The 13,530-nt window shown below is 37.0% G+C and overlaps 2 protein-coding genes across 2 annotated transcripts; both read right to left on the bottom strand.

The window, feature by feature from the left end:
• Positions 1-877: 877 nt before the first annotated feature.
• On the bottom strand, positions 878-4,191 carry LOC113694353 (eukaryotic translation initiation factor 3 subunit K-like). The gene is made up of 8 exons (XM_072052890.1): positions 3,931-4,191; positions 3,750-3,806; positions 3,565-3,615; positions 3,395-3,457; positions 2,100-2,150; positions 1,951-2,017; positions 1,617-1,699; positions 878-1,218 (listed from the first exon to the last, which is right to left on the bottom strand). Exons 1-8 carry the CDS (start codon positions 4,072-4,074, stop codon positions 1,015-1,017), a joined length of 720 nt encoding a protein of 239 aa, XP_071908991.1. The 5' UTR covers positions 4,075-4,191; the 3' UTR covers positions 878-1,014.
• A 689-nt stretch (positions 4,192-4,880) lies between these two features.
• Positions 4,881-12,776, bottom strand: LOC113692916 (kinesin-like protein NACK2). The gene is made up of 14 exons (XM_072052889.1): positions 12,522-12,776; positions 11,819-12,067; positions 11,638-11,727; positions 10,801-10,901; positions 10,541-10,654; positions 10,337-10,418; positions 10,066-10,133; positions 9,382-9,441; positions 9,173-9,297; positions 8,750-8,948; positions 7,516-7,653; positions 6,327-7,304; positions 5,531-5,835; positions 4,881-5,409 (listed from the first exon to the last, which is right to left on the bottom strand). The coding sequence occupies exons 2-14, from the start codon at positions 12,054-12,056 to the stop codon at positions 5,073-5,075; spliced, it is 2,835 nt and encodes a 944-aa protein (XP_071908990.1). The 5' UTR covers positions 12,057-12,067; positions 12,522-12,776; the 3' UTR covers positions 4,881-5,072.
• Positions 12,777-13,530: the final 754 nt, after the last annotated feature.

Here is a 13,530-nt window from a genome sequence, read left to right as displayed (position 1 = left end):
TTGGCCAAACACTGCTAAAGGTAGGCATTCTTAGTCTGTGTGAAGGTTTTGTTTCTCGTATGTGTGTTTGATAGGCATCTGAAGAATTTAGTTATGATTGGTACCATTCTAGCGTTAAACCAGCGAAAACAATATTCTATTGGATGGCACTATGCGACTCTTTCTGCTCAATTCTTTTCAGCGACTTGCTTGGGTTGCCAGATCAGTCGGCCTCCTTGGCTGCCTGGGTTGAAATGTATCCCCATCAAAAGTGTGAAGGATTGACCTTGTAGGCTTCTCGATGCTATGGATTGCGATCCACAGCTGACTTACAACTGAGAACACCCCAAGGAGTACTGTGTGGTAGACTAGCATCAATCTTTTATCAATAAAGATGGCAGTGGGTAAGAAAAAATTAGACATTTGTGAGTTTAGTTTGTATTTAGTTGGCATGCATGTTTGCCTTGTAGATTGTTATTTGCCATATTTTATGTAAAACTGTTTGTTGGGAAATTGTGAGGTAGTTGTTTAAATCTTCTTTTGGAAAATTATTAAATTTATCCTTCATAACATGTTAAATTTCTCTATGACTATATCTAAGTTTAAAATTCAACATAGTGTGATGATTTAACATAATGTATTGATTTTAGTTTGATAAAAATTAATTCTCTTCTTTTAAGCTATTCAGATTATCGGATAGAGTGTGATCGATGGGTAATTCGAACTTAAAACAAGAGAGTATAATTGAACATTAGAAAGTATAATTCTGTAATGGGGGTGCCGTGCCTATGTCGTCCTGGATTTTAAGATTCTATCAGTGCAAACATGTCAAACCTAATATAAAAAAGAGACCCTAAAGATTATTAACCAATGTTTGAAATGTGGCAACAACTAAAAATTTCTCCAAAAGAAGAATTCAAGCATCTAAAATATAGGGCAAAACTGTTTTTACAACTCATTTCATCTTAATCACCAGAATTCCGTTAGAACAAACAACATTTTTGAGATATTTTCCTTCCCATTGAACTGTAATACTTAGCCAAGAATGGGGAAGATACGGGCGACATGCTCGAATGGTACACCGTCTGCAGTATTTTTCTTAAGCTCTGGACGGTTGAACTCATTGCTTGGAAGTGTAATGAGTGGGCTCTTAACATGGCCCTTCTCTACAACCCAACCAGAGTTTGCTGTATGGTGCTCAACAAACTTGTCCAAAGACAGACCTTCTATGTTGATGGCCTGTATGATACCAAGGCAAAAGTACAGACGAGTATTTTATGATTAAACTCAAATAAAACGTTTCATATGGTGTAAGCATGAAATGTATGTCCATGAGAGAGAGAGAGAGAGAGAGAGAGAGAGAGCAGAATTGCGAAACAACAAGTGAAGTTTTAAAACACAAGATTAAACACCAAATCTACCACCGATGCAAAAGCAATAATGCATGTGGTGGAATTTGAATCCAAGACAAACTTTAACAGGGATCAGGGAATATCTAAGCACCAGATGCCATAAGCTAGGTAATTCTTTTTGGTGTAACATCTACAAAGAAAAACTTGCAAAAATCTGCAGTCACATTACTGAAATAAAAGAACAACTGGAAAATTCATAAAGCAATTTTCAGAAGCGAACCATACCTCAGCAAGGACAGACCTTGGAACTTTTTGGTAAGTCAAGGAGAGGACATGAATTGCATATGCTTGAATTGCTTGTTCAAAACCTGCAGTTGCGTCCTCATTAACAGGAGTATACAGACAACCAAAAGCTTACATTGCAGAAGTAAAATATAAGAGCCAGAAGCAAGCTGGGGAAGAGGCAACAGAATACAGAATGTGAAAAACAGCAAGACAGATTATTAAGATGATTCCAGCAGTTTGAGACTCGTAACCATGTACTGCTTTGCATACTCATTAAATGAAACCACCAACCATAGACTTACATGCTACAACTTACATAGACATTATGACATACCTGGCACAACTTCTAACAAATGCCGACTCTTAGCAGCTTCATCCCAGAACTGACGGAATCTTGCAGTCTGCAGCAGAATATGAATCAAAATTCTGATCTATAATCTGTTTAATAAAAAATATATGCCAGGGTCTGAGGTAAAAGTGTACCTCCAAATAGTGCGAAAGCACAATTAACGTCTTGAACTGTTCCTCCATTTGCTGCCAATTCAGATGAGATGAGTTGATGATCAAATAAAACTGTTTAGAAAAAGATAGTCTATTTCCAGAACAGCAACCACCTCATGCATAGTTTAGACTCCTGCATAAAGAGCCTGAAATAATTCCGATGACAAGTATTTTATTCAATTACTAATTTCTTCAACAAAGTTTGACCACAAATGTGCTGCAAAAGGCGTATGCCACGATTTCCTAAATAAAAGGGCTGTTCAAAGCCTGCCAGCTACAGGAGATTTATATAACAATCTTAGCTACTAGCATACCAAGCCAAGATCACGTAATAGAGATTTTCTAACCTCCCCACGAAATTGGCACCTAGCAGTTTCAAGTGGAAATTGTCCACCTAGAAGCCAAATTAGTTTGCATTGTTAAGCAAGAAAGTCCCAATTAAACTCATCTGCACGGAGCCACTCAGCCTAAACCCCTTCCCTCCCACTTAACCCCAACATATACCCCAGGACCATCCATCCAACCACGCAGAGATACAAGCAAAAGCTTCTCATTTCAATCATCAAGACTAACCGTCCCACTTCAAAACGAGGAGCAACATAAGATGCTACCATCCTAACTTTACAATTATTGAAGCATCTTCTTATGTTTAAGGGCCTTAACACTGATATAATTCTTTTGTTTCTTACTAGTCGATTTTCTCATTGTTCACTGAACCATTTGATTGAAACAAGTTTCAACTAGAACTTTGAATAAGTGGACAATCCCTGTACATGATGGGAAATGCCTTGGCTGCACATGATAAGTAGACAACCCAGGTATCAATGGAATAATACAACAATAAACAAAAGATTACAGAGCAAATTAACAGCAAAGAGAACTGGAACAAACGAGCTAAGATAAACTTGCCTCACTAGATCTCACAAAAGGAAGAACTAGAACCGACTTGAAAGTAACTTGTAAACCAAATATTTAGCTGGAACAACAAAAACTCAAAAGTACACCAGAAAATAAAATTTTAATTGGAAGACTTTCTCATAATTGTAAAGCTTCAACTTTTCCCGATTACTTTTGACACGTGACCTTCTTCCAATCAACACAATTCCTTCATACAGCAATAAGAGAATGACTACTTTCATAAACCCAAAGAATAAAAAGAAACCAACATTAACATTGTTTACAACAGCTTCCATATTCTCTTTCCCAACTCGACAAAGTTGCAAAAAGAAAAAGAACGTGCCAAAAAAAAAAAAAAGATAAAGTCTATCAAAAGGTACCACTCGCTCAGGAATTAAGAAGAGACAAAGGCTGAAATCAGGAGCCGGCATTGCCATAAGTGCCTGTTCATTATTACAAAGTTCAACGATATTAGATAAATGATTAGTTGACCAAAACTATGAAATTTGAAATAAAACAAAAGGTTAATAGTTTTCTAACTTTTTTTTACCTTAACCAAAATGCGAGCAACAATCTGAGTACTCATTCGCTCCGGCTCAAACTACAAAATCCGCAAAAAAGAAACCGTTTTTAATAACATTAAAAGTAGTTCATTTTTCATGATTCTAAAATCACTTCAGCATTATTACAATATAAAAATCAAATATTAAAGACCAATTGCAGCGGTAGGCTAACCTGATAGAGGCGGAGAAGGCAGAGGTTAGCATCCAAGTTGTACGTTTGGGAAGATACCTAAAAATACATGTTTTTATAGTTTCAACATTCAAAATAAACCTTAGTTATTGGATTAAATAAAGATAAGAATTTTTTTCCCTTATTCATCATCATCAGAAAACCAAAAGAAAAAAAGGAGAACCTGCTCATTGACGAAGTTTTCGAGATCGGGGAGAATGTCAGGGTTGTAAGGATTGACGGCGACGAGCTGCTCCACCGTGTACGACATCCCCGCCGACGACGAAGAGGAGGATTTTTGTCCGCCGCTGCTAATTTCTCTTCCCATGAAATATCAAGATGGTCGGAGGAGGTGTATAATACGACGTAGTTCAGCAGGTAATCTTACGTCCGAAGTTTGCACTGCGGGTAGCGTTCAAGAGGTTTTAGGGCAGCTGCTGATAACATAACACTGGGGACATATTTAACTTGCTGAAAAGACTCATTTGCCCTTCACTTTTTTCCAATATATACTGCGTCTCTCTTCTTCTTTTCTTTTTTTTTTACTTTCTTTTTCTCTACAAAACAAACAAAAAAAAAGGAGGATGAATATTGAATATATTCCAGTACTGAAAAAAGATTAGTAGTAAATTATTATAGATAAGATTAGTTTTGGTTTACCCTTTATCAGTGAGTTGTATGATCAATAATTGATTAATCGATTAAACATCTAATTTTATAATTACACACATTCCAAGTTTATGAACAAATGACACCTTCAAACGAGTTTTTGAATCTTAATTGTTTAACCATGTCTTATAGCTCACATTTTTTATGAGTGGGGACAACTATATATATATATATATATTTTTTTTTTTTTTCTTCCCCCTTTTTTATTCCAGTAGACATTATTGTCCCTCATTTGAAAGGAGATGCGCCTCTTTTCAGGTCATGGTTTTTTTTACTGGTTTAACCAGGCAAAGCAGCACATCATCTTCACGCCTTTGCGCTGTCAAGGAACTCTTTAGTCCAGAGTCCAAACAACATCTGGAGCTATCCCGTACTTGGGAGTAAAGTCACTTGAAGGCTCAACTATGTGATGATCATTCCACAAAAAACAGACACTTGAGCCCAAGAAAAGAAGAAAAACGGGCATTTTTCAAGCACTCGTTTCTGTTCTGGAAACGGGCTTTCTTCATTCATCTATTTTGAACTGTTACCGCTACAAAAGCTGGAGTTAAGACCATACAGACAGATAGACAGGCAGACATTCTATACAAACGGTTGGTCAGAGCTATGATCTCAGAAACTTGAGTGGAATTCGAAGCACTAATAACAGGTTGGTGATTACAAGTGCAAGAGATTGGATATCAAGTTCCAACCGATCCAAGTCTTTTTGTCACAAGGGGAGACAAAATTGAGCTCAAACATCTCCTTGGAGACATGCTCACCAGTTTCGCAGAACCCCACGAGTTTTGCAACAATTTCAGCACTTTCCTTTATATGTTGCATATTCAGAGGGTCCATCCACAGTTTATTTACAAGTTGCAGCCTCCTCTTTGTTTTGCCTTTCCCTTCTGGTGGGATGTTCCATTTCAAGTATAGCATTTCCCTTTCTTCTGGAGTCAGCTTTGTACTCACCCTCTTTGCTAGATATTCCCTCTCTTGCTTAAGGGCCTTGATGCTGCATTTCAAAGCAAGTAATAGAGCACTTAGACAAGAAAAAATCAACTAGAAAAGGTATAAAACTACACCACTTGCATGCCCGCATGTATAGTAGTCAATCTGAAACGCTTCTAACATACCTTGATGACACAAAGCTTGCAGGATCATCACCTAAAAGTGCTGGACTTGCATTACCAAGATCTGCCAAATGCTGCTCCAACCATGTCAACCTTCTAAGTTCAACTTCCATATATATCTGATCTGAAGGATCCCCTTTAAACAGCAAATAAAATTGAGTGCGGTGTATGATTGACACATGGCATAAATGCCACAACATGACAATTTGCTTCCTTCGTTCTTCAAACATTGATTGCCATGAGATGCTAGATTCTTCAATATTATCGGGTCCATCAGATGCAGCTTCATTTGCCTCCAGCTCTAACACCTAATACAAATATGGTAAAAAGTGACCATAGAAAGATAAGAAACTCATTCAGTGAAGAATGCAATACCCAAAAGAAAGAGACTGGGAGCGGAGAAAAATGATTCAGATTCCAAAGCTCAGATACTAATACTTATGGCAGATGCTGCTGCCAATGATATTAAAATGGTACCAAACATTTGTTCAAAGAACAACTGAAAAACAAAATACACCACGTGCCCGCAGCTATTAAAGGCTTGCTTTTTTCTCAAGCCCATACAACATTATGATACAATAAAATTTCATGGCAGACCATTTCAAACTCAAGTACTTTTATCATTACCAGCTTTATCCTAATATATCCATGTTTATGTATAAACAAGAAATGGGAAGTTGAATGGTTCAACATGTTCTCATACCAGTTGAGTCATTTTCCGCCGCTCTTAAGTTCATATAAATAAGAACCTCATTTAACCAAAAGAGAAGAAGAACAGCCTGAAGTTAATAAATCTTACCTGGCAAACCAGAAGCTGTTTCTGGTATTGCAGCTTTGCGACACGTTCTTTAAGCCCTGTGACGTAAGTTCGTATACTCCGGATGTGCTCCTCAGTCGCTTTCTTGAACATCTTTTCCATTTTCTTCACACCAACAGAGGTTGAATGCTTTGGTGCAGGGGTAGTCTCTGCTGATGAGATATTGTTAGCTTCGTGATTTCTACGAGGAGTGCTCTCTCGAAGGTAGAAGCCATCACTACCAGATGAAAGATTGTTAGCCTCTGGGGCTCTATTTTCAATCCCTGGTTCCACAGGTGAGCATGGAGATCTTATCATGTTTGGCATGTTAGGTGAATTGCTCAGTGTAAATGGAAGACCTTTTTTCTTTTTGGCTGAAGTCCTCAAATCAGGAGTCCCCTTTCCACTTGGAAAACACGTCACTAATTTATCTAGGGATCTCTGAACATTCTCAAGCTTTTCTTCTAGAGATGCAATATTAGTCTCCTGAGTGTTCAATCGGGCAATCTCTTCTTTCAAGCTACCTTTGTCTTTAATCTCAATAGTTTCGGGAACTAAACCGATAGCCTGCATCTCCTTAATTTCTACAAGCAGCTTTGCCAGAGCTTCATTAGCATCTTGACTACCAATTCTGTGAGAAGCAACCTCCTTGTGAAGTAAATCAAGTGCACGGTTCGCTTCCTCACCAAGCTGCCTCTGGCTCATCTCAATTTTTCGAATCTCATGCACCAGCATGGATGAAGAAGTAGCTGACTGTCTAACCAGTGATTGCCTTCCAGTTAAGTTCCTGGGCTGGATTTTTGGAAGAGGCCCTCCAGAAACTGACTCGTTCTCAGAAGTATAAGAAAGACATTTAACTACACGACGAGACGGACCGTGCTGATTTGATCCCTTTGGTTCCTTGTGTGCTTTTCTTTCTAATTCAAGCTGGGATTCTGCAATGTCCCTTTGGCGTTTCAGCTCATTCATTTCTATCTCCATCTGCATTTAAAACTTTTGCTATTAAAACTTGTGCCTTCATTCAAGTGTATGTATATAGCACATTCCTAAATGCACCACTAACATTGGGTGTCATGCAATCAATCTGAGAAACAGAAGTGAAACAATAATTTGACCAAAAACCATCTGAAAGTGTCTTGGTTTACTGCACACTTAGCATTAACATCTACCCAAAGAGCTCTTTGTAGTCTACCTGCTGGATTTTCATTTCCTTCTCAATTAGTAAGGACCTTAAAGACGAGGAGCCACATGGTTCAGGACTTCGGAGCTCTGCTTCAAGTCTTGCCACCTCCTTCTTCAAATGCTTCAATAATTGTTTTTCTGCAACAACCTAGAAAAGTGGAAATAAATTTCAAACTAAGGACTTTTATCATATTGATGGCTCATTGTGCTTGAACCAAATAAATATGCCACGCTTCCCAGCAGTGCAAACAATCCTTCTACTCAGCAAGATAAAGAGAGTATGCATGAAAGAATCTTCATTTACAGAAGGCATAATGCTAGAATGGTCCGTGAATTTTCAAGATATTTCAGTTTAGCAAATGGACTAATCGTCCCCAACTTTCCAATAGTGTACTAGAATAGTGCAAAGATGAACAAGAATATCCATGAAAGGATATTGATATCCATGAAAGAGAATAGTACAAAGGTATTGATATACAGAAGAGAGTATCCAATAGTGTACTAGAATAGTGCAAAGATGAAAGAGAATATCCATGAAATGATATTGATATACAGAAGGCATAATACCAGAATAGGCTGTGACTTTTCAAGATATTTCAGTTTGTCAACTGAACTAATTCATCCCCAAGTTTTCTAGTGTAATATATTAGTTCATAAGAGTGTGGCCATCTGCATTTCCTTTGCAGCCAATCAAACCAAACTCAAGAGTCCAATTAACAAAGTAAATAAGTCAAACTCAGTCCTTAGGGTAAATATTCCCACTCCAATTAGATATCTAACATGGTAAAGCTGAAAGTTCATTTATCTATTTAATATTTTCATTGGAAGTTGCACTTTCAGTTCGTGTTATAAGAATTCAGTTTTTGAAGATAGAAGAACCTACTTATTTCTACTTCATTTCATTGATCAAAATAAACTTGAGCTGGCATGGTTAGATCCTGCTGGAAAAAATGATAAGAAATACACAGTGAAATCCATGTGATCAGTTATTCAAATTCAAGGTTTCCATCCGGAGTAGAATTAGATTCCACAAGAAGTTGGGACAATTTTGATAATACTGCCTCGTCAAAATTGAAAAATGTTCCTTTTGTAAGCAATTGGTTAAACCATGAAATTCTGTTTAGTAACAAGTCATTCTTTTAGTGGAAGTTTTACAAACTTTTGACCATATTTGACAAACAAACAACGTCATAATATGCAACACAGTGGTGAATCATTTAAACCAAAATTTTTTGCTAACATACCAGATTCACATGTGCATTATTTGTAACTTCTTTTGCACTTGTCGCAAAGGAGAGTGTATTCCGTGATTGCTCCACATGACCCAGAGCAGGACTCATTGTACAAATTATTGCTGTTCGTGCATTTCCCCCAACTGAAGACTGTAATATTCTTGTGAGTTTTGAATCCCTGTATGGGATGTGACCAATCCTCTTGCCACCACTGCACATAGCAAAATAAAAGATTATATTCATTTGTTGCCTTTGTACTTATCTAGCTCTAATGATTCTAAAATCAGCATAAAAGAATGCCTAGACTCATCATATCAGCAAGAGAAATAGCTTGATATGTTTGAAAAACTCTTATCAGCTAACCAACAAGATCATACAGAGAACTTTCAAATCAAAAGGCTAAACTACCAGTATTTCCTATCCCTGAGCTGCTACCTTAGCTTTCTAATTACAGTTGTCAAAGTCAGCAGGCTTCTATTAATATGGCTCCCTTCCTTGAACCTTGTACCATCTGCATTTGTTTGAGAAGCACGTTCACTTCCAGCAAGATCAACTAGATACTGCAAGGAAAAAGAGTTTGAAGTGAGATATGTGCAGCGATATACCCCAAAGAAAGTTCCGAATCAAGGGAAAGAGATGCATACCAGACTTGCTAAAAAAGATCTCAAGGATCCAGTACTTTCCTGAAGACTACTCTCAATTGTCTGGATATCAAAGAGTATTGGATTAGACATCACAACCATGACAGATACTCAATCAAACTTTATTTAACAGGTCACACACGAGAAAAAGACATCCTACCACATGAAACAGTATAATACAAATAATGTAAAATTTTGAGAGGTTGATGGATTAGTTTGAGAACATGCAATCCCACAAACCAATAAAAAGGGAAGTCTCGAACTAGAAAGAACTAGTACAGACCAACCACATTGTGAATATCTAAAAAGAATTTGTAAAGAGGGCTGAGGCTTTTAAAATATGAAAGAATACTGATCATCACTAGATTCACGAGAGAAAAAAATGAATTCTCAAGAGATTTCACCAGTATTGAAGGGGTACTACAAAATTGAGTTTTTAATGGAAGAAAAGTATATCCTTCCACTGAAAACCAGGTAAGCAAGAATGCTCTTGCTTTACTAGTAAAGAGAAGTCAACTACAAAATTTATTTATTCAGAAAGGGGGTTTTAGAGGATGACATTTCTGTCTCTGCTAAGTAGAAGCAATGCTAATACTGGCGAACGTAACTGACAACTCAGAAGTTAACAATAGAAAAATCAAGATAACAGTGGTAAAATAGCATCCCAAATTACTAAATTCTCCTTACCAGCTTGATTATCTGATGTGATCTTGAGCTTTTATCATTCAAGGCAGTTTCTCCTACCTGTCTCTGAGCTGCAAGTGAACACAGTTTGCCAATGCAGAATTCAGATCAGGCATAGTAATAGTTTGTGCTTACTAGCAATGTTGGTGATCAAGGAGAAAATGACATGCTAAGAGCGTCAAGATCATCAAGGGAAAGAAGCAAGAGTATTTCCACACATGTAGCACCAGTCATATGACAGGCTATTCAGTATGAGTACAGCAGAATCTCCTACCTTCACAAATAGCAATTAAGTGCCTCAAGTGTTGGGCATCCTTTACAGCTTCCTCAATTTGTTTCTCTACAATAGTGCCCTTCTGTTTAGATGGAATAAAAAAAGGAACAATTTAAACTTGTTTTAAGAGATTAATATTGAATGTATGAGATCAAGGAAAAAACAAATTCAACAAGTTCTGTTATCTAAAAACAACTTGTTTACCTCAGGATCGTCTAAAAGCCTCAGGGAGCCAGAATCGCGGTTTAGGAGATCTACCACAGTCTCGTTATAGATTTCAAGAGCAGAAAACTTAAGCACAAACTCTCTTTCTGGCGTCTGGAGGGTGAAATAAACTATTTAGTCAGAATATGCCACATAGGAATTCACCTTCAACAAAATGCTTTACAGGAAAATTTCTAAAGCTACACCATGCATTATTACAAAATGCTGCTTCAGATTTTGGTGAAGGAAGAATAGCTTACAACGCTGATATGCTCGTAAATGTCCTTAATGGCATTTTCTGTTATTCCCCTCATGGTAAATGTCTTCCCGCTACTGGTCTGCCCATATGCAAATATTGTTGCTGCAAGATAAAAGCCAGATTTTATTAAATGCATAACTTATAGAACCAAGCATAACAACATGGGCAAAACTACAGCTTTCAACAGATGAAACTATGACAACATTGTTTTGCTCCAGCAAAGTACAATAGCAAGACTTCAACAGGTGCATCAACTCTGAAAACACAAAACAGAATCAAGTCATTTTCTTGGTGTTTTAAGGTCTGCAGCTGTCATTAACTTTTAAAGTGTTCCTGCCCTTTTTTCTTCTATTTCCATTTTCTACCTTTTGTTAATTCCATATCTTTGTTCAGGATGGTAAGAGTTCAGTTCCCAGGTCTAAGCTGAGAGAGAGAGAAAGATTTTCATTATCATCTTCAGATCCTCATTGACTGAGAATCAAGAGGAGCATAAAAGACTTCTAAATGTGAAATCTAAAACGTTAAAACTCCATAGTCTTTGGATTTTAAATTTCCTATCAAAGGGCATCTTGTTCTTAAACAACAACATCACTAACTCTCAACCCAAAGTTAGCAATCAAAAGTATCTTGTACGAGCCTTCGTCTCCTTTTCATTATAGACATCCATGCACATATCTTTATATGCACACATGCTCAGCATTGTCCAAAGACAATTTTGGGTTTTTTTTTTTAACCGATGAAGTGCTTTTTCCGAAGATCGGCAATGGAAAGTTGACTCTGGAATCTAGCAATTCAACAACATTCAAGATACTGAATTAAACTTAACAATCCCTATTACCATTAATTCCACTTAGAACTGAGAGAGCAACATCTCTAGCACCTTCCTCGTAAACTTTCTGATTCGAACAGGACGGATCAAACACTTTATCTGCCATAAGTTTAACAGCAAATTCATTAATATCCAGAACTTCAAGCACAAATATATCATCAACATATCTCATCCACATCGGTTTCCATACCAAAAGTATATGGCCCAGTAGGTCTCTCATGAGTCAAATTCTTTGAAATGATCGTATGTTCATCACTGAATTCCCAAGCAATAAGATCATATGCAGCTTGCTCTTTGGGACTAAGTGGCCTCACCCTAACAGTCACAAGTATCTTCTCTTCCTGAGCTTTTGGACCACCGCCAGGCGTACATGAAGGAGTCCTCCTGGTCTTTGAAGATGGCGTCGTTATTGGGGTCCCAATTCTCATATTCAAGCGTTCTGTTCACAAATTCCCTTACTTAATTAACAGAAAAATGCACGTTGGAGACTATAATAATCAATTGACTCACAAAAAAATTACTCAGAAATGTAAGCATAACACTAAATTATATATATGCAGTGCTCATACCAAAATCATTATTAAAGAAAAATAACAAAAAAATTGTTCAAGGATGTAGAAACGAAAGAACCAAGAAAGTTTAAACTACAGTTTTATTCTTTTTTAAAGAGATTAAGCAACAAAAAATAAGAAACATGAAAATCTCTTTGCAAAATAAAAATCGCTAAACCCTCAAACACACTAAAGACAGTAAGCATTTTCGCAAGTAAACCAAAATTAGAAAAAATACGCAGTGACTGAAATATCAACTATTTTAAAAAAACCCACAACGGGAAATGAAATCCTGATCAAGAAAAAGAAGAAGAAATTTCCTTTTCAATGAAATTGACTTACAATTGGAGTTAGCCCACCAAGTTCTTGAAAATGGAAAGAGAAAGAAAAGCCTCCAGATCTCATAAAATAGCGTTCAAGAATAGTACGGCATGTGGGTCTGGGTATGTTGCCTTGGACGAACAATCTCAGGGGCTTCTGATAAAGAAATGGGAAGGGATAGAACTCCTGAGACATCTACGGAAAGGGGTTTTTGTTCTTTGTTTTTGGTTTGTAATTTTGGGAAAGTACCCGGGCAACGGCTAGTTTTTGCTCATTGAATTAATATACAATTTCCGTTTCCGAACTCCGCGCCCACCTGGAAATAGGATCAGCCCTGTTTTCTTGTGAACCCATTAAAAGCCAGCCAACCAACCAAATGGAAATTGGGCCTCGTTTAATACCCTCTCATTTCAAAATTTTCAATTTTCCAAGAATTAATTTTTTTTTTTTGAAATTGAAACTCTTTTTGTCATCAGCAAAACTAATTTATGCGTTATTGAATATTTTCTTAGATTTCATGTTTATGATGTTGCTAGTTATTTCACATATTTATGTCCTGTGCAACTTTTTCTTTAGCTAAATATATATACCAACAATATATGTATAACAACATGAATTTGCTAATAGTACTAGTACGTGAAGTTCAGTTTGATACCAAGACTGTGGGAGAATATGTAATAAGCCTCCATGAATTCTGCAACCAGAATCTACGCTTGCTATAGGCAAGTAAAATTGGAACCACCGAGGTTTGGCTCAGTGACCACCAAAAAGGGATTAAATCTCTCTTTAGACCGTAGGTCAGGAGTTCGAACCCCATCTACAGTGAAAAAATCCAAAAAAGTGTTAGAACACCCTTTTGATCTAATCGAGCCATAAATATGCTAGTCTCTTTTGTACAGCTTCTTTAGGCTTCTCCTTCTGCAGCAACAAAAAAAAAAAAAAAAAAAAAAAAAAAAGAAAGAAGATAAAATTGGGCATCCGACATGCTTGTCAGCTGAATTATGGAGCGCAGCATCATGTGTGCAGGAAG

Source organism: Coffea arabica, chromosome 6c (assembly GCF_036785885.1).
Source record: "Coffea arabica cultivar ET-39 chromosome 6c, Coffea Arabica ET-39 HiFi, whole genome shotgun sequence".
In the NCBI taxonomy this organism is placed as follows: Eukaryota; Viridiplantae; Streptophyta; class Magnoliopsida; order Gentianales; family Rubiaceae; genus Coffea; species Coffea arabica.
The sequence above is the reverse complement of the archived record's forward strand: the minus strand, read 5'-3'. Positions and strand labels throughout refer to the sequence as shown.